Raw genomic sequence first — 19,787 nt, 5'->3', positions numbered from 1 at the left:
TAGGCATAGTAGGCCCCTAATGACCCACATCTATGGTGCTTATAGCGACCGATAACACCTATTTAATGGCCTCATAACAGTTGAATCATGTGCAATGGACATAGGTGTGGTTGACTTGAAAGGAGGTTTAATGAAGTGTGGAATGGAATGGAAATAATGTAAACAAAATTTTAATGTTTGGGTCTTTAATAAGGCTCATTCTTATTAAATATTTTCTCATTTCTTCAATATTTATAATTCTTTACTTATTACTTCTGTATTTATTTGGCTTTATTAAGGCCAATTCAGGCTGCATTATTTACGACACAGGATTAAAAAGACATGGGAGAGAAATCCCTCTTAAACCTCATATAAATATTTTTTTTCTTAGAGAGAGAGAGAATGTGAGGGAAAACAAAAAAACCTTCGTGCTCCTGTAAAAAAAATGTATTTATTGACTGTGGAGACATGAATGAGTGCAGTGTTGCGCAAGAAGACTGCGAGGCAGCCAGCAGTGAAGAATGCTTTGTTTTTATGGTGAGCCATAGTATGGATGGATAAAAGGGCAACGCAGTGTTGCTAAATTATATAACAGATGAGAGATTTATTTGTAGAAAAGAAGGGATAGAGGGCTGGTTGGGGTGACGGTGTTGAGGGGGCGTTTGTGTTTGCGTGCTCCCGATGATTTGGTTAATAAAATCAAAACACAACCTGAAGAAAACGGAGTGGAGCTCACCTTAGAAGAAAAACGATGAAGCATATTTTCCTCTTTCTGTCTCGCTCATACATATCCTCTCACGCTCTCAACTCCCCATTTTGTCTTTTCTCCTTCCTCTTGTTGACTTACGATGCTTATTAAGACTGTTTATGCCCTGAGCTTTCTATCCCACACGGTCTAATGATAGATTTGCAATATTCATGCCCATTTCCTCCACATTCCCCTGGTCAAGTTCCAGAGTGACAACAACTCCAATGCTTTTTCACAATAAACCCAGGAGTGGACTTGTTATCGTTAAATAATGGGAGCTTGCGCCGGAGGAGACACTGTTTAAATGTTACTCTGTTGCTCTGTGCGGAGAATATTTACTTTGGAATCTAGCCTATAATGTTTTGAGCCAATAGACAGATCTACAGAATGTATGATTTGAAATATAAAATTGGATGCTGCAGTTGTTTTTAAAAGTGTAAAGGATAAGAAGCTTTAGAGATTATTTCCAGGAACACTCATCATGTGGATTGTAAACCACATACAATCATGTATTTCAGCACATAGAAGTAGATTGTAAACCATCTACAAGCATGCACAGTGGCTGCAGATGTTACATTCATTTTTGCCGTGAAGATTTCCTATTGTCTGTCTCTCGCCACACAGTGCACACGCCATGATGAGACCGAACAATAACCGAGGTTGAGGGAAAGATTCTGAGATTGATAGACATGAAAACAGGAGCAATTGTTTCTTGGATTCTTGTTTTTCTTTTCTCCAGTTGCCAGTGGGCGCACAAATAGTCTCAGTGTTTGTTCCTTGGCGCCATAAAAGGATGCGCCGAATGTCGGGGAGGGAAAAGGAAAGTGTGTTGTGTGCGGGCACGCTTGGGCATTGGTTTCTGCCGGCTGAGAAATCGTTGGACAAATGTGTTTTGTTTTTGGAAACAGGGCGGTCTAGTGCAAAAGTAAAACATTTCCAAATAAATTGACCTTTCTCAGGCGAAGGCCCCGTCATCTATAAACGTCCTCCCATCACTGTCTGGTGATACGGATAATTAAACCATTGGCACCTCACATTCAAGCTTTGACTGAAAATCTATAGGCATTCAAAATAGCAGATTACTTTCCAAATAGGAAACTATTCCTATTAAATCACTCCCCCCCCCCCCCCCCCCCCCCCCCCCTCTCTCTCTCTCTCTCTCTCTCTTCTTTGCTGTGTCATTTCCTCCTACACTTTTTCCTCATTTCCATTCCACCCCAATTCAACCAGGTTTGAAAATGACGGGGGATTATTAGATTATGTGATCCACCAACCGTGTCTCCCCGCACATCTGTTAAGTCGTTTGTTAGAGATCCAGGCTGGGCCGAGCCATCAGGCCACCCAGTCGAGCGTGTCATTATACGGAAATGAATCTGATTGGAATCCGTTTCAATTCCACCAGGTTTCCACAGGAGCTGAATGCGGGCAGGATCAGCGCTGAGATCATGTGGAGCCTCTTTGCCCTGGATATGAAGTATGCAATGGAAGGTGAGTAATGCTGCTGATCAGACAATTATCTCCTGCTTCAGGGCATGCATGTGTGTAAGGGAGTGAATGAGAGCTGAAGATAAATGGTGTAAATGGATTGAGTGTTGGTGAAGAACAAAAGGTTGCACAGGTACATCCTGAGTAGTCGCTTTCTGAATGAGTGGCTACTCGTTAGCTATTCACCAATTAGCAGTTAATTCTAATCCTTCCTGTGTACAGCTACTCGGGAATAAGTGTTAAGTGTTACTGTGCCTCTTTGTATCAGAGTGCTGTTTATTGGCTGGTGTCACCGTGTTGTTTATCGGCTGTGTCTGGCTGTGGTCAGCTCTACTGCCTATCTAGATTACACTTTGCTGATTTCACTCTATTGATCATTATAGAGAAACTGGAACTTCTTTTAATCAAGATAAACCATTGATCAATGGAGTAATCAAAAGCAGATGAGATGCTCAAGTTTGTGTGTTGGTGTGCTACTTTGTCTCTGTGTGTGTGTGTGTTCCTGTCTTTTGGTACCTACAGTATGTGGTCCAGTTGTTTTCACAAGCAATATAAGACTTTTTAGTTATTTAAGGGACATTTAAGGCAGGGTTTCCGCCAGTGTATTGCAAGCTCAGCAGCCAGACCTTGACTCCCCGCCAGGCCTTATTATCTGGGATTTATGTATTTTTAACATTTTTAACGCTTAACGTTAGCGAGTGTCGATGTGCACAGTCGAGAGAGAGAAACAGAAGAGGCGCACAGCACATGTTGTGTTTGTTTACTTGAAAGTTCATGTTTTTTTTGGGGTGACGAGACAAGACGGGTTTCCGCCAGCCAGGCTGCTCGTAACGTTAGTTAGTGTGTGGTCGAGAGAGAGAGAGAGAGAGAGAGAGAGAGAGGGAGAGAGAGAGAGAGGGAGAGAGAGCGTACATGAGTATGAAGTTAGCAGTAACGTTAGTAAGTAAGTGTGAACGTAGCAGTGCAGTGTGTGTACATGCAGTTTAGGTTGTCTGTTAATAAATGCAGCAACACTTAGGCCAAGTTCTATTTTCACAATTCAGCATTGTGTCTCGGACTTAAACTAGGGATGCATCGATACTGATACCGTATCGGATATCGGGCCGATACTGACTCAAATAGCTGGATCGGATACCGGTCACAATGGGGCCAATCTATTCAATTTAATTCTATGTTTATATTCCATATACGTTATAGACTGGAATTTTAATCCCTGTTTAAGTTTTGACTAATTTGTTGCTGCATTAAAAAGGTTTACACTTAAATTTGTAATTCCTGTTCATTGACGACCCTGAAGGGATAAGCGGTTACAGATAATGGATGGATGGATGTTAGGAAAGCAATGTTTACGTCCAGCCTAATGTTGCCTTACACATAGAATAATCCGAGTCACTTCCACACAAAGTGAGGTATACAACTTATTAATTAAACACTGGTATCAGATCAATACTCTGCATCGGCCGATATCACTGGTATCACTACCGGTATCGGGACTGAAAAAGTCGGATCGGTTCATCCCTAACTTAAACCCATGACTAGTGGGACGCTTTTTGAACCATTACCTTCAGTCATAGGCATGCAGTCATAGGTAGGTAGCAGTGCTAAATCATGCGGTCCCCAAATTTACCATAATTATGGATACACAGCAGACATTAAAAACGTAAGTATTGAACTTATTATATTACATTCTAACTGTATAATGCAATTAGTATATAAGAAGGATTGCCCGTAGTGCCCAGGATAAAGGCGTAAAAATTAAATTTTGCACTATGAAGGGTGTGATTTACAATCTATAATCTAGCATGAGCCAAAATAATCCATCAATTTCTTCCACTATCACTAATTACTCAGGAGTGTAAATCCGTCATTCCATGGCAGCCATATGGTGCCTCATTTAAACAGTAAATATGCTGCAAAATGTATTTCACATTTGGGATTCTTGTAGCCTTCAATAGTTTAGTACATATTCTGTCAACACGAGTGAGTCTTTTTTTTCCAAAGACAGCAGAGACTCACAGCGATCAAGCAATGAAGACAGATGTGTCCTATTTTAACTTGGGTTTTAACTTCAATCCCCACCCCCTCTATCTCCAGCTCAGCTTGACCTTTACTACCCAGAAATCATGCATTATGACATTAGTACGCAGCACACACACTATGCTCATGTTAACCAAATTCCTCTCACTTTTGTGATCAATTAATGTCAAATTCAAACTTTCTCTGGGCAGAGTGGTTGTTTCGTGATGAGTAGGATACAGTTTTGTATTTGACGTTGGAAATCAGAACAAATGTGTTGCACCTCTCATAATAGGGATTATGTGGTGCTTTTATCCACTGTGGCTCTACTATAACATTTAGGTTGATGCAGGTGTTTTTCATACATATTTTGCCCGGTCCAAGTTAAACCTCCTCGATGTTGAATTACACATGACAGAGGGCGTGATATTGGCTACTTTAATGATGACAGAAGATGAGGCGGTAAGAGAAGCAGGGATCTGATTGAGGTCAATGATTTGAAATGCTCTTTAGAGTGTGTATAAGAGAAAGGCAGAGATGCACCAAAACAGCGTATTGCTCATTTATCCTCATCTACACAGCATATACCTGCCGCTTTCTCCGTGCTAAGCCATCTTGAGTTGCTATGGTAACCAGGTGCCACTGCAAACTGCAGTGTCTTGATATCCCCACACATGAATAAAGGACCCATATAGATTCTGAACATGCAATATGATTTCATATATGATATATGGTGGTTTTAAATGTGATCTTCTTTTTGGATACAGAACGTGTGTGGACTATATGATTATATGTGCTCGTGCTTCACATTTTAATGAGGCGTGCAGCTTCATCGGTGTGTGTGTGTGTGTGGCACATATGGATGTGTATTTCTGTGCTGAGGTAATGAGCAGCAGCAAGAAGATATTTGGATTACTGAGATTTACATAAAATCACTAATCCTTATAACCTGTTTTCACAGTTCCACGTGTATCATTTTTAACTTCCTACATATTTCTTGTAAAATGAACTGTGATACTTTGGTGTAGTATTTACCGAAAACAAAGCAGGCAGCAGTCAAGACTACCAGTATAGCCTCTATCTCACATTAGTGGTAATGTTAAAATAAAATGTTCTCAGACCTCCGTTACCTCCTGTCATAAATAGGATGTTGTTACCTCATCTCCTTCCTTTGCCCTAAAGACAAAAGACATTTTCAAACTGATTCTTCCATCAACCTTGTTGCATCATCTGGAAATGCAATACTCTGAAACTGTGTCTCAGTTTGTACTGGAAGGATAGTGACCTCTGGATGTTTTGCTTTGTAACACAAACAGCAGATTTTGAACTAAATCCAACCCACTGACATTCTGTAAAATTAAGTGTGGAATTGTGTGACAAAACAATCCGGTTTGAGAAATTATAATAATCCAAAGTTTTATGTAAATTGTTGGTTCCTTAGCTGTCGTCACTAGAGATGCACCGATCCAACTTTTTTACAGTCTCGATACCGATAGTGATGACCTGGGCTTTGGGTATCGGCCGATACCGACCAATACCAATGTTTAATTAATAAGCTAACAGTGGAAGTGACTGGGATCATTATTTTATGTCAACATCAGGCTTGACTTAAACATCCCTTTTCTAACTTTGTAAAACAAAATGTAACAAATAAATATATAGATGACATAACATACATTTTGTTAATTGTTATTTATTATGTAAGGGATAATGTACACCGAGCCAGTCATTGTTGTGAAATAAACCTGCTAGCTGTACATTTTCACGCTTATTACACGGCTACTTACTTAAGAAATCAATAATTTGACACAAAAACCGTCCGCCAGAGTCTGACATCAGAACTGCGCCCATAGCAACGGTCTGTTATGCATAGCAACGGTCTGCTATAAAGAAATAACAGATCGTAGAACGCAGTGATTGACCAATCAGAATTGAGTATTCAACAAAGCCGTGTAATAATAAAATAATAAATTGTACAAAAGCAACTTGGCAAAAAAATCTTCAGATTCAGGTGTAAACCGTTTTAATGCAGCAACAAATTGGTCAAAATTTAAACAGGAATTAAAATTCAAGTATATAATGAATATAGTATATAAATATAGAATTTAATTTAATAGATCGACTCCATTGTCACCTATATCTGATCCAGCTATTTGAGTCAGTATCGGCCCAGTATCCATTCTGGTATTGGTATCGGTGCATCCCTAATCCTCAAAAACGAAGCCAGAGCTGCAACATGTGTTAGTTCTACACTGAAAGCTGAGCTTTAGCTGCAACATTTTTATTCTGAATGTGAACAATGCATCATCACTCCAAAAAGAATTACCACTGATAACGCCGTCCCGACCCACGGTGTCGTTGTGGAAGCGTAGTAGCGCCTACCATCCAGTCCCCCCCAGGTACACACTGTCAGCTTTGTCAGCACTGTTGCTATTGTTTGCACTGTTCGTGGCTCAGCCGTCTCCATGCTGAGAGCCGTGTGAAGGCAATAGATATGCTCTGAATTTTGTATTAAGCACCTTTAAAGAGTATATCTTGAAGGAAGAGAGTAGCATGTATTAAGTCTCATCTTATATATTTTTTCAGGATATAAAATTATTGTTGAAGTGTAGAGTGTGGAGAGAAGAAACATCGCACATTTGCAACATCTGATTATATCCAGTAAATAAATGCAGAATAGTGTGTCAAATTATGTGATATATCTTTAGATAATCAACAAAAGTTGCCATAAAAGGTAACCCCTAGGGGATATTTTGTATTAGTTTTAGGAGCAAAGATTGAACACTACTTACGCACATGTTTATTATGGGAGTTGTGAAACCACTGATGAACCTCTCAGCACAGTTTAATGATGATGCAATATGTTAAGATCACTAGTCTTTTCATTTTTATGAAGGATAATATACACAGTTAAATAGATCAATAAAGAGATAGAGAGTCACACAGAGCAATGGTGACTCTGTCTGTGTGCATATCTGAGTCAGGGCAGCTGGGCATGTGACCACCTAGGGTGTTACTGACTGCTGTCACAGCAGGTTTGGGCAGTGTGTGTGTTTGTGTGTGTGTGTGTGTGTGTGTGTATTTGTGTGTGTGATGTGCCTGAGGGTGTCCGTGTTACAAAAGGAGACAAGAATCATGGATGCACTCAGTCACATATACCCTCTTTCTCGCTCCTTGAGCCTGAACCCTCTTCCCATGCTTTGCCTCCTCTTGCCTCATCTTGTCAGTAGTACATCACTGCCCGCCCACAGCGACACGTGCCAGGAGGACGACATGACTGTCATGTTCCTCAAAGGAGCACTTTGTATGAATTATTGCTCATTTCTTGTTGGTCCTACTGGCTGTGGGAGTTCTAGGTTTGGTTTGGTGGCGAGACGGGCTAGCAGTTAAATGAGGGAGAGTTTGACAGCTCATAAACCGCGTAACGGTGCGGTGCACACCATGCACATTGTAAACCACATAATGTGTTTTACTTTATAGATTATAAAACCACATAAAAAAACAGATGGTGCCAGTTGCAACTGGGTAAGAATAGCTTACTTTTATTTGATGATCCTGTGTATTACTCACACTTAATATCACAGGTATGCGAGTATAGTTTTTGTTTCACAAGATGATGATGATGTGCATCTTTAAAATGCTTTGATGTATCAATATCTGACTAAGTGCCTCATAATACATTGCTTCTGTGTAACGAGCGTGGCTACATATCAGTTTAACAAGAGGATGAATGAGTGGTGCTCATGTGTCAGTTTATGTGTCATCAAAACATTTTTACAGTTGCACCTCATGGCTAAATGGTCCTGCTAAAAAAATGTTGCTTGCTTGTGGTTAATTACCATAGTAGAAAAAAAGAATGTATGACAAGTTTTATAAATCAGTAACACATAAGGGGCCTTATTTTAACGATCTATAGCGCATGGTCTAAAGCGCATGGTCTAAAGTGCATGGCGCAAATGCATTTAGGGTTTGTCCAACTCCACATTTGTTAGTTAAGCGGTGCATAATCTGGGCGCAAAGTGAGGTGCAAGGTGCAAAGGGGTTGTATTTAGTCTCTTAATTAATCATAGGTTTGTTTTGGGCGTAACATGAATTAAACCAATCGATGTGTCATCTCCCATTCTCAAACGGATCTGCTCGTGTGCAAAGTGAAAGTGCGCGAGCAGATGCATGTGGTGCTTGGCCGGTGGACCCTCTGCCTCCGCGAACTCCCAATCCTCTGTCCCATCAACAACTCTATTTGACTGCATATGAGCAAATGTACCAATAACCTATTTAAACGATGCAGGCAGCACGGGGGGGCGGTATATGATATTGGATATATGATAGTAAGCACTAATATGATGAACATGTATTGATAAATAATGAAAACTGCATTGCTTTCTGCTGCAACCCGCGTGGGACTCGGGCCAGCTGAACGGAAGCCTCCGGAGCTGCGTTACGCAGCCTGTGCTTAACACGCGGATCCATCAGCCTCAAAACGCTGCCGTTTAAGGGGAGAGGGCCCGTTCACTTTGAAGGAGCCTACGTCTACACTCACACACACAGAGGGATGATGAGAGGAGATGCCACAGAGGCGTGTGTGCACTGTGTTCTCACAGGAGGAGCGCTGAGAGCACGCTGCAGGTTGGGCAATACAGAATGCCTGAGAGCCTTACTTTAGTATATTCCATTATATTTTGAAATGTCACCTGCCGCCTGAATTTTGTATTTTCCTTTACATAAATAAAAACATTGTTCTAGCGCCAACACTGTATTTAAGTGAGGAGGAGGAGAGCTGCTGCGCGTCCCTGTGTGTTACAAGCAGCAAGTGTACACACACCTTGAACCTGCCTATGTAGGCGCATCTTACTATCTGAATGATGCGCCTTTTAAATAGCAGGAAAATACTGGGCCAGGGTTTTTTTGTCAATGGAGCAATCGCTTTCTGCTGCCTCAAGATAGTGACACACCTCAATTTAAGACCATGGGTGCACAGATGTGCATAAGTACATGCGCCGCTTTGCGCCGCTTTGCGCCGCTTTGCGCCGGGTGTCAGATAGGGCCCTAGGCCTCATCAACTTTTACATTGACCCATGCTGCTGCTGCAATGGGTGGCAACAGTCTCTCTACTCACAGGGAGACAGAAGTGTAGCTAATTCATTCTCTATCAAGAATTGATAACATCGACACGCAGAGTAATACAAGCAGTGTAAGCAAACGTTACCCAAATGAAGGCTCAATGAGTTTTAATGGAAGAGTAATGCATGTGTGTCCGTGTTAGAGATTTGGAGGAAAAGATGTGTTCTGTGGCTACAGAAAAGAACACGATTGGTTACATGTAAAATAAATCAGTGAAACCACACAGGATTTAATTACTTTAATAACGGTTCACTGCTTTCTCCAAAGATCAGTCACAAAACAATCATTCTACCCCGGCCCCAGTCAACCATGGCGTACCTCAAGGCTCTGTGCTGGGACCCCTCCTCTTCACCATCTACATGCTCCCCCTTGGTCAGATCATCCGCCACCACGGTCTCAGCTTTCATTCATATGCTGACGACACACAACTATATCTCAGCACCAAACCATCCACCCAGCTACCCCCACAGTCACTTGTAAACTGCCTACATGCAATAAAAATCTGGATGTCATCTAACTTCTTAAAACTAAACAGCAACAAAACCGAGCTCATGGTTGTGGCTCCCAAGGCCCTGCTCCGGAAGGTTGGAGATCTCCACCTGGATGTTGATGGCTGTTCCTTCTCCCCATCCTCGGAAGTCCGCAACCTGGGTGTCATCCTGGACCCAACACTATCATTCCAGTCTCATATCAGGTTCATCACCAAATCCGCCTTCTTCCACCTCAAAAACATCTCACGTCTCCGGCAATCACTCTCTGACTCTGTGGCAGAAACCCTCATCCACGCTTTCGTCACCTCCCGTTTGGACTACTGCAATGGAGTTCTGTCTGGGGTTCCCAGCAAAGCCCTGGACAGGCTCCAGTATGTGCAAAACTCGGCTGCCAGGGTTCTCACCCGCACCAAGCCCTGGCAGCACATCACCCCCACCCTCATCCACCTCCACTGGCTCCCAGTCAAGTCCCGCATCACCTACAAAATCCTCCTCCTCACCTACAAATCCCTCAACGCCCTGGCTCCTCAGTACCTATCTGACCTCCTCCACCCTTACACACAGCCCCGGAACCTTAGATCCTCAGGCACGGGTCAGCTCTCCGTCCCTCACACAAGAATGAGAACTTTTGGGGACAGAGCCTCCAGTGTGACAGCCCCCACCCTCTGGAACTCTCTCCCCATAGAGCTCCGCAACGCACCATCTCTGGACACCTTCAAAAGACTCCTCAAAACCCACCTCTTCACCAAGGCCTATGGCCTCTAGCTACTGTTACATTTGTTGTATTTATTTATGTCTTTGTTAAGCGTCCTTGGGTTTCATGAAAGGCGCTATATAAATCCAAGATATTATTATTATTATTATTAATCATTCGGCCGCACGTTCACGGCTAGAAATTGTTAGTGGAACACCCGCAGTCGATTGCTTTGGTCATCTTTGATTCAATGTTTTGCATCCATTGTGCAAGAAAATTGCTCAGGGAGGTTTTCTTTAATTCCCTGGTGTGACATTTCCTGTCCCCCATCATACTGTCAAACACGGTCACAGTGAGTCCATTTTTAAACAGTTAAACTGTATGTGTATGCAAGCTCATATTTGCATACAAATATATGCATCCTGCAGTGTGCAGGCATGCACATAATCCTTAATTCGTGCATGTACAGTTTGTGCTTTTACACAGTGAATGACAGTAGCGAGGTGGTAGGAGTAGGTATACCGAGCCAGTCCAGGTTGCTGCTTGTCTTTCTCATTCAGACAAATGGAAGTAACTGAATTGCCTGCTTACATAAGAAGGCACACATAACTGGTTGGGTGGCTGACAGAGACACCCTGAAGGAGGCGGGCCAGAGTGTCCTGCTTTGTTGCTCTGCGTTTCTGTGCGCGCAGCCGTGTTTGTCTGTGCATTAGTGCAGCCGTGCAAGTGTTCAGTTGTGCACGGAAGTATGAAAGTATGAATGAGAATAAAAGAGAAGGCTGTATTTGTATGTGTGTCTGTGTGCACACATGTGCATGTGCAGTACTTAATGAAGTCTTTGATGCATCCTCTGCTTCCTGCTCCGGAGGCCTTTGGTGCCAGTGCTGGTGCAGAAGTGGATGCTGCTAATTTTAGCATCTCTGTGTGAATCTCTGAATGTGTGAGAGAGGAGAGAGGAGGAGAGAGGAGGAGAGAGGAGGAGGGTGACAAAGAGAGAGGTAGGAGGGAAGACAAAAAGAGAGAGGTTAAAATAAGAAACCAAGACAAGGAGGAGGAAGAGGAGGAGGATGTGAGAGAATGAATGACTATGGCTGTAGCTGAAATCACTCTCTCATTCATTCTGTTCACTCCTCTGTACTCTGTAGCAGAGATGCTCACAAGTAATGTTTTGCAAGCCCAAGTCAAGTCTCAAATCTCTTATGGTTGTAATGAGCGTTCTATCATCTGCTGCATGCCATCCAATCTGTTTAGAACACTGCATAGCTATATCTAAGGAATCAAAAGCATGTATTGTATTGTCATCAGGCCTTTATCTATTAGCATACAGTCTCAGCATTGATTAGTCGTTTGGTGTATGATGACTTTAAACAGACTATTGCAATGCAATATGTGAAAACTCACAATGAAAGCTTTCCTTTAAAGTTAATTGTTTTTTTTCTGAATATAAAGAGGGTGACTAAAGATGGATTTCAACTAAGGTTACTTAGGATAACAGGGAAAATATTGCTAACATTTTTAGGCAGGCAATAATAACTGTAAGCAAACAATCACTCACTCATCTTTCAAAATATTCAACAAACTCAAATCTAATCACGTTAAGCTAAGTTCACATTACACGACTTTCAAACTCGTCAGATCTCTGTACTGTTCACACTACACAACTTGCTGTCTTGTAATCGGGAGTCTTTAAGTCGTTGTGGTTTTCACACTACATCACTGACTGGCAATTGCAACACATACACTAAGTTTGTAATATTACAGGCGACCCCTCCGTCCCCAGGTTTCCCTTCAACCCATTGTCTCGCGCTCTCATTTGCTGTAGCTCGTGACCGGAGTCCCTGACAGGTCCAGATATTTAGCATGCTATACATCCGATTAGCCTCTGATCTGGGGATTTTGTCGGGGAGCTCCAAAAACTGTCTGGGAGAGGAAAATCAGGGCTAAAGTTGTGTAGTGTGAACTAGGCATTAGGTGGTGTGCTCGCCATGGTGTTGTTGCTGTAGTTTACGGTCGTCAACCAGATGAGTAAGGTTACGCGTGACATTCAGCTCGACATTTTCATTAATGTTAATGCGCCAAAAAAAATAAAATAAAGATTGTTCACGAGTCCCAAATCTTGAGTCCGAGTCAAATCTCAAGTCTTTTGAGGACGAGTTTCAAGTCACTGTGTGTGCGGCTTAAGTTTGACTAGAGTCCTATCTCTGCTCTGTAGTTGTAAATTGGGTTTTCAGACACTCATCAGTCATCATCATACAGTGTTTAGTCAACAAACAAGGATGACTTGTCAAGAGGAGAAAAAGCGGTGCTACTTCTGGACCTCAGAATACTTGTGTGATGAAGTTCTACAGTACACGCTCCTGCATATTCACTGTATGGTTGTTTAATGGCCGTGGTCTCTGGAGCATATCATTAAAGATCCAATGCTCCAGCAGCCTATTTACTCATCTTCAGCCTGTTGGAACAGCTTCACTCCTTAGAATATTTTAATTGAATTTCAAATGTACCTCAGGTAGGGGAGTTTTGTTCCCACAGAAATACATTGTGTACGAATCTGGGGCATGGCTTAAGCTTGTGTGTTGTCCTGCAGTGTGATTTTATTATTTATTGTTATTGTGTTCTCCAACTGTTAGTTTCTAAAGCCTTTTTTTGCGGTTTTCAGCATAGCTACAGCACATGGCTTTTTACATTGATAGGTTTCAAACAGGAGATTTCCCAAATGTTACATTTTGCAGTGGAAATTTGTATTAAAAAAGTGATTCACTGTACTGCGGCAGCGAGGACTCTTACATTAGTAAGTCATACATTTGGCTGTGTCCGAATGCATTATATGTTTGAGTCACATCAACAGGAGTTAGTTTCTCTGTGGGCTCTGGTGTTATAGTAGAGCTGTGTCAGTCGGCCCCTGTGATACATCTTAGGAGGCTCTTTGACAGAACTGGGTCAGAGGCAAAGATGAAGGAATTATGTCACAGAGAGAGAAATATACTGGCCTCGGCTGCCATTCCGGTCCTCCTTAGTCTCGAGCGAACCTGCCCAACCACACACTCCTATAGATATATTCACTGAATAGTAATTAGAGTGGAAATGCTGCGATGAGCCGCTGCAGTTCATCATAATATCCACGGCATTTAAATCAATGAGGCAGAGAGTGAGTGAGTCTCCTGTGAGTTTGTCTGTCCCTGTGGGCCGAGTCAGACAAGATGACATCCTCACCAGGGACCTTGAGCCTACTCCTCCCTCAGGACCGCCCACACTGTTTACAACCAGCAGGGCACAAAGGCACACATACACTCACACAACTGCATGCACAGATGCGCACACACATGCACAATGTAACACACACACATAGCCCTATTTTAACGGCCTGATTGCAATGCTAGATCATATGGTTACAGACGAGCGCATTCAAGCACGTTTGATACTCTTGTTTATATATATTGGCTAAAGCACAGGTGAAGTGGAACATAAATAGGATGGGTGTGGTGATTAATCATTATCTTCTCAGCCAGTCACATTATCTATTAAGCAGCTGTACCAATCACAATGGCCCATAATGAAAATGTCTCCTTAAATGAAAAAAGAGAGACCAGACTGGCTTCTCTAGGCATACTGTTGTTGTGCAGGAATTGGAGATTGGCAAGGTGCAAATGTATAGAAGCCATTTGCATGATTGCATAAACAGAAAATTAACCATTATAATGCAGTTTGCAGTTTGCATTTTTGCAATCGCAGTCATAATTCTGCTGTATCACACCCTATCGCAGTTAACTGTGCAACAATCGAACCTGTTGGAAGGAAGGCGATGGAGCACGCAGCTGTTGCAGCGGAGGATACGGCTGGTGAGGGAGTTCAGTGATGTAGAGAGGAGAGTGATTTTTCATGGAAATCTTTAGCTCATTACAGACTCAGCCTCACCGGTATTTCTGCTATAATTATATTAAACTCATCTTTTTCTTTCTCAAAATATGTCAGCAAGTTGAAGAATGTCAACGTGACGTCATATCCGGTTCGTATCCTTCAACACAAAACAAACAGCAGCAGGTCGAAGCGAGCCGAAACGAAAAAGTAGAAAACAGCGGAGGGTCCACGTGGATACGACCTGCACCATCACATTTTAAATCCAAAGTGGTAAACACTACACATACTGTAAAGTATGGAAGCACTTTGGGTTTCACACATTACAAGGAAAAACAGAGCTAGACATCACGACTAAAGCTGCATGCTAACTCTGTCATGGACAGGAAACGTTATCGTATTGCGGTAACGTGCGGTCAAGCCAGCCGCCACTCTCATCTCCATGGTCAAATCGGCCGACGCTACAACTGTAGAGCACCCATATACTGACATAAAGAGAACGGAGCTGATGGGAGAGCTAGCGACGGACTTGGCGAAGTTAGCAGAAGTATACACGTGTGACTATGTCCGGTTTTGAAAATAAGGTGTTAACAAAGGGAACTGTATATACAAAATACATATATGGAAATAAGACTGATTGGATTATATTCACCAGAAGTATAAAACATTACATGTCCCTTATAAATTAAAAATAAAATACCACTAATTTGTGAGGGAAATGTCTTTATTCTTTAATTTTGGGGTTTCTGGAATAAAATTAATAAATAATGCCTGACAATGACTGATATATTTGACTTCAGGACATCTCTGACTACAAACATGAAGAAAATCAAACATCGTTACTGTATTCATTTAGATATTTTCCAAATTCAAAGTCCCTAGAAGTGTATGATTCAACTTTTTCCCATGGTCTAGTGTTAAAGAAGTTAACAAAAATCGCAATAAATCAAGATATCGAATCGCAATACTTAAAAGATCACAATACATATCGAATCGGCACCCAAGTATCGTGATAGTATCGAATCGGGAGATAGGTGTATCGTCCCAGCCCTAATTTCAAGGTCAGTAAATTAAGACCGTGTAACGCTGCTTGCTCCAGTCTTTGTGATGCTACAAGAATAGCACACATTCAAACATGCCTGCACGTGAACAGCATGTGAAATGCTTTTTTATTTATTTATTTTTAACATGTCAATCCCTGTGACAGCGCGAGGAGGTCACAGGAGAGTGGATTTGCATAAACAACATAAATAAATATGAATTCACTTACCTTCCAAAATGACAGATTGGCCCTCTGAAAGAATCTGACACCTCAGCTTTACAAAATAATTCCTGTCATGGAAGTGAAATTCATCATTGACTGATAAATTAATCACATTCATCAGCCTGTGATTAAATTTTTTTGAGGAGGCTTTGACTGTGTTTGAAAACCCAAGAATCATAAATTTTTAGTTGGAATTCTTAAATATAAAAAATGTAAAACCATTTTAATAAAAAAACAGATGACTCATTCTGAAGTCGGGCATCTTCTCTATGTTTTATTGCAGTATTTTTAAAACACTGCCCCCTGCAGCTTCATTTCCCCTCAGATTCTCTCCTCTATTCAAACAATCACATTGGGCCCAGTGAAAGGAAAATTATGTCCTTTTGCTTTCATTCAGTGTACAAAGAAGCACATTCTGTCCTTCTGTGCTTCCATTTTCTAGAGAGAGGATGTGAGCTTTATGACTCCTAAAGTGAAGAGTTTTGAAAAGACGAAATATTTTCAGGAACTTAACGCTCTTTTAACCTCTGGCAGATACTTCTGCCTTCAAACCACCGATTTTGAAGCATGAAAGGAAATTGTTATTGCAGAAAATGTGGCCGGTACCATGAGTCATTCCATTCAGTCAGTGAAATGCAGAAGAATAAAGAACGTTGTGTGTTAGAATATGTTTGTATTTAATAGCCAATGCATCAGTAATGGTGATCTACAACAATGGTGTGTACTCCTCATGCTGTTCGGTATGAATAATGAAGTTCCTCTCAGGATGTATCCTAATATCTTTTGTGACCCTGGCAAAAAGTCCCACTTGTAGACAAGAAACATAAGCATACTGTATAAGAGATCTTTACTCATGGAACATGCATGATATCCCAAGGATGTACATATCCGCTTTGTGTGAGCTTTCCTCTAAAGCCAGTGTTCAGAACAAACATTATAATTGTATTCCCACTTCTAGTATTGATCTAAAAATTGAAAATCTGTCAGTGCAATGGGTTGTTGTTACTGTAACATACAAAAGCATAGAAAGTGTGCAGTGCATCTAATAAGGCTTGAGACTGCTCTGACTTCTTTAACGGTGTTGAAACAAAAATGAATCTCCTTTTCCAAACGTGTTGTTCTTTTTACTTATGTGCATATCTCATGGGAAGTGGAAATGTCTTTATTCTTTGATTTTTGGGTTTGCTGGAAAAAATAATAATGCTTGACAATATATATTTGACTTCAGGACATCTCTGACTACATACAGTACATGCTGAAAATCAAACATTTTACTGTATTAATTTAGATATTTTCCAAAGTAAAAGACCCTACAACTATAGATGTATTGCCCCAACCCTAGTATATACTGCATACGGTGTTTGAGTGGATGAAATGTAGACACACACTGTGCAAACGCTCACTTATAGCAAGCTGGCAGAACCTGTCTGGCAGCACCAAACAAAACACCTGCTGACCTCTACGATTCTGTCTCCCAACTGACCTCCATCTGCTTCTTTTAGGTGACTGTGAGTGTGTGAAAGTGATGGTGTGACAGTGATGGTGTGTGCGTGCGTGCGTGTGTCCATCCTGAATGTGTATAAGCCGCCTTGCAGAGCCAGCTCAGTTATTAAAGTGGCACTGCCACGGTGGATCCCTCTGCTCAGATATTACACAGCCTCTGCGGCAGAATAACTGCAGGCCATCTCTAGTAAAACAATCTCGACTCAATATTCACAATGTTTAAGCCACCTGCTCCTTCAATGACACAGACTGACTAGGTGAATCCAGGTGAAACCTTAAATCCCTCGGCAATTCCAGCCATCAAAACCACTTCGGTCTTGAAGGTTATAGTGTTGATGAAAGCAGTGATCCCTGCCGTTTCCCAGTGTTTGGCTCCAAAAGAAAATGACCCTCAGGTGCTGGTAGCATTGTGGCTTTTCACATCAGCTATCGGCAGGACATTGCAAGACTTTAAACAGTCCCCTAGTGTGGCTCCTGGGATTTGTTAAAATATAATTAGATGTTAAAATCTATGTGCAAGTTGAACAAACTCCACCTCGGGCTTTTACTGTGGGAGTGGAGAAAGTGGCTTGCTGCTCAACTAAAAAAAACAGTGTTTTCTCATATCATGGGATATATAAAGATGTTACTCTGTGCTGTTTTTGCGATGCATTTCTCTCAGACCACCTGTTCATACTGTGATTTTCTGCTAATCCAATTTCTGACACTCTGTTACCTACGTGTAAAGCCATGGTGGCTATGGCAACTATCCACCTTTTCTTATTCAGTATTTGTCTTCACACCCACTGTCTCTGCTATACTGAAAAGTAACACAGGTCTATGCATCAGACACATTTTCTCAGGAGATACAAACACTGTCAAACTAGTGCACTGCCTCGAATGAGTAATGCTTAATCCTGGGGACACTCGTTTTTCTATTCACAACTACATTGTTTTTACAATAACACAAATTTTAAAGGAGACATATCATGAGAAACTCACTTTTTCAGTGCTTGTTCTGTGAAATACGACAACCCAGACAGTTTTTTGTGGGCTGCCTAAACCAGAAAACAAACAAGCCATTCAGATTTGGATCCCCTTCCTATGTCACATATCACATCAGACCAGCACATACGGAGACTCTGCAAAAGATTAACACCGCGCCCCCCCAAAAATCCCAAAGACTTCAATGCATTTTGACGTATGTTTGGATTATAATTTTGACAAGTTTGTATGCATTCATCTCTTGTTATACAAACATTTGTTTTATACACATATCTAACAATTATTTTGCGATCTTGCCTGAAACTGAGCGTTCGCGATTCGTTAATAAATTAAGGTTCATCGCCGCAATGTCCCTTCAGTCTTCTCCCGTCCACCACAGTGGCCGGATATTGCTTATCTAGACATCTATATATATTTGATTGAATCACGTTCGGCCAAGTGTTGTCTGTACAAATCCAACGTGTTAATAGTCAACTGTTTGATCTATGGGCTAAGATTTAGTAGGAGACGACAGTCTGATGCTGCTATAACGTTAATGTATGACTGTATTACTGCAGCAGCCTCACACTCAACCTAATGTTAGCTAGCCATGCTAGTCACTGTTACCAGCATCATTTAGCGATTTACCACACTGACAGTGAATATTCACATATCATATGTGCCTCAAATCTCAGTGTGAAAGCCTCGGTTAACCCGCTAGACAACAGCTTTTCATAATTTTTACTCCTGTGACAGCGAGTTTATTTCCCCCAAAAGGGAGCTCAGCCTCGGCGATGACGCCATGCTGGTCTGGTCTATAGCTTGGAGCCATAAAGCCCCTCAATTATATCTTTATTAGGACACGGCAGGGGAAAAAATTGGAGATCAGCGTTTTGGGATTTATTGTAGGTACAACCAACTACACAGCAACTATTCAGCATAGCGTTATTACTCACTCACTCAGAGCAGACTGGGCTGTTTCTGGAGGGGGTCTTAAAAAAGGTGCTAAAACAGAGCGTTTCAGACAGCAGGTGAATACGGGTATATTCAGACAGACAGTATGATAAAAATAATGTGTTTTTTGAACATTCAAGCATGTTAACATGTTATAGTAAAAACCCAAAATACAAGTACGGACCTGAAAATGAGCATGATATATCCCCTTTAAGTTGATCCTATTTGTTGTGCACACACATTCACACACATGCTGTATATGACAGCTTAGCCTTGTGATTTTAATGAAGTGCAGTCTAACCTCAGTTTCAAAAGCAGGTTTGAATTGAGCAGCAGTAACTAATATAACAGACTGACTTGAGTGGAGCCCTCATTATCTTCTCCATTCCAGTCAAATACTGCATTGTGCATTTGAATCCACAGGTAAATATGTTAATTACACAGATGTAAATATTTCCCTCTGAGCTTAGATAGGAGTGTGGGCTGGCAAGCTGTGCACTATTCATCAGAGTTAAGCACAAAGGTTCTTATCAGGATTAAGACACGACAGCCAAGGTGCAATGCTCGGATTTAAATGTCTTTGATGCTGCGTGAATGTTTGTATCTTGTATCTGGAAGACAGTGTCTGAATATGTCTGTATTTATTTCTGCTTTACCATTTAGAAACACCCGCCGTAAAATTAAAAATAAATCTATCACTGTTCTTTAAATTCA

The 19,787-nt window shown here is 41.4% G+C and overlaps 2 protein-coding genes across 3 annotated transcripts in view; both read left to right on the top strand.

The window, feature by feature from the left end:
* Positions 1-19,787, top strand: part of insyn1 (inhibitory synaptic factor 1) — a 625,574-nt gene that overhangs the window by 230,338 nt on the left and 375,449 nt on the right. The gene's annotated exons all lie outside the window — the stretch shown is intronic.
* The window catches only part of unc13c (unc-13 homolog C (C. elegans)), a 133,400-nt gene that overhangs the window by 78,290 nt on the left and 35,323 nt on the right, over positions 1-19,787 (top strand). For both annotated transcript variants that reach the window (XM_074611026.1, XM_074611033.1), the window contains exon 18: positions 2,130-2,215. In XM_074611026.1, the coding sequence (XP_074467127.1) occupies positions 2,130-2,215 (86 nt within the window). The remainder of the gene's footprint in view (positions 1-2,129; positions 2,216-19,787) is intronic.

Source organism: Sebastes fasciatus, chromosome 2 (genome assembly GCF_043250625.1).
Source record: "Sebastes fasciatus isolate fSebFas1 chromosome 2, fSebFas1.pri, whole genome shotgun sequence".
Lineage (NCBI taxonomy): Eukaryota > Metazoa > Chordata > Actinopteri > Perciformes > Sebastidae > Sebastes > Sebastes fasciatus.
Note: the sequence above shows the minus strand (reverse complement) of the source record. Positions and strands in the feature narration are given on the sequence as shown.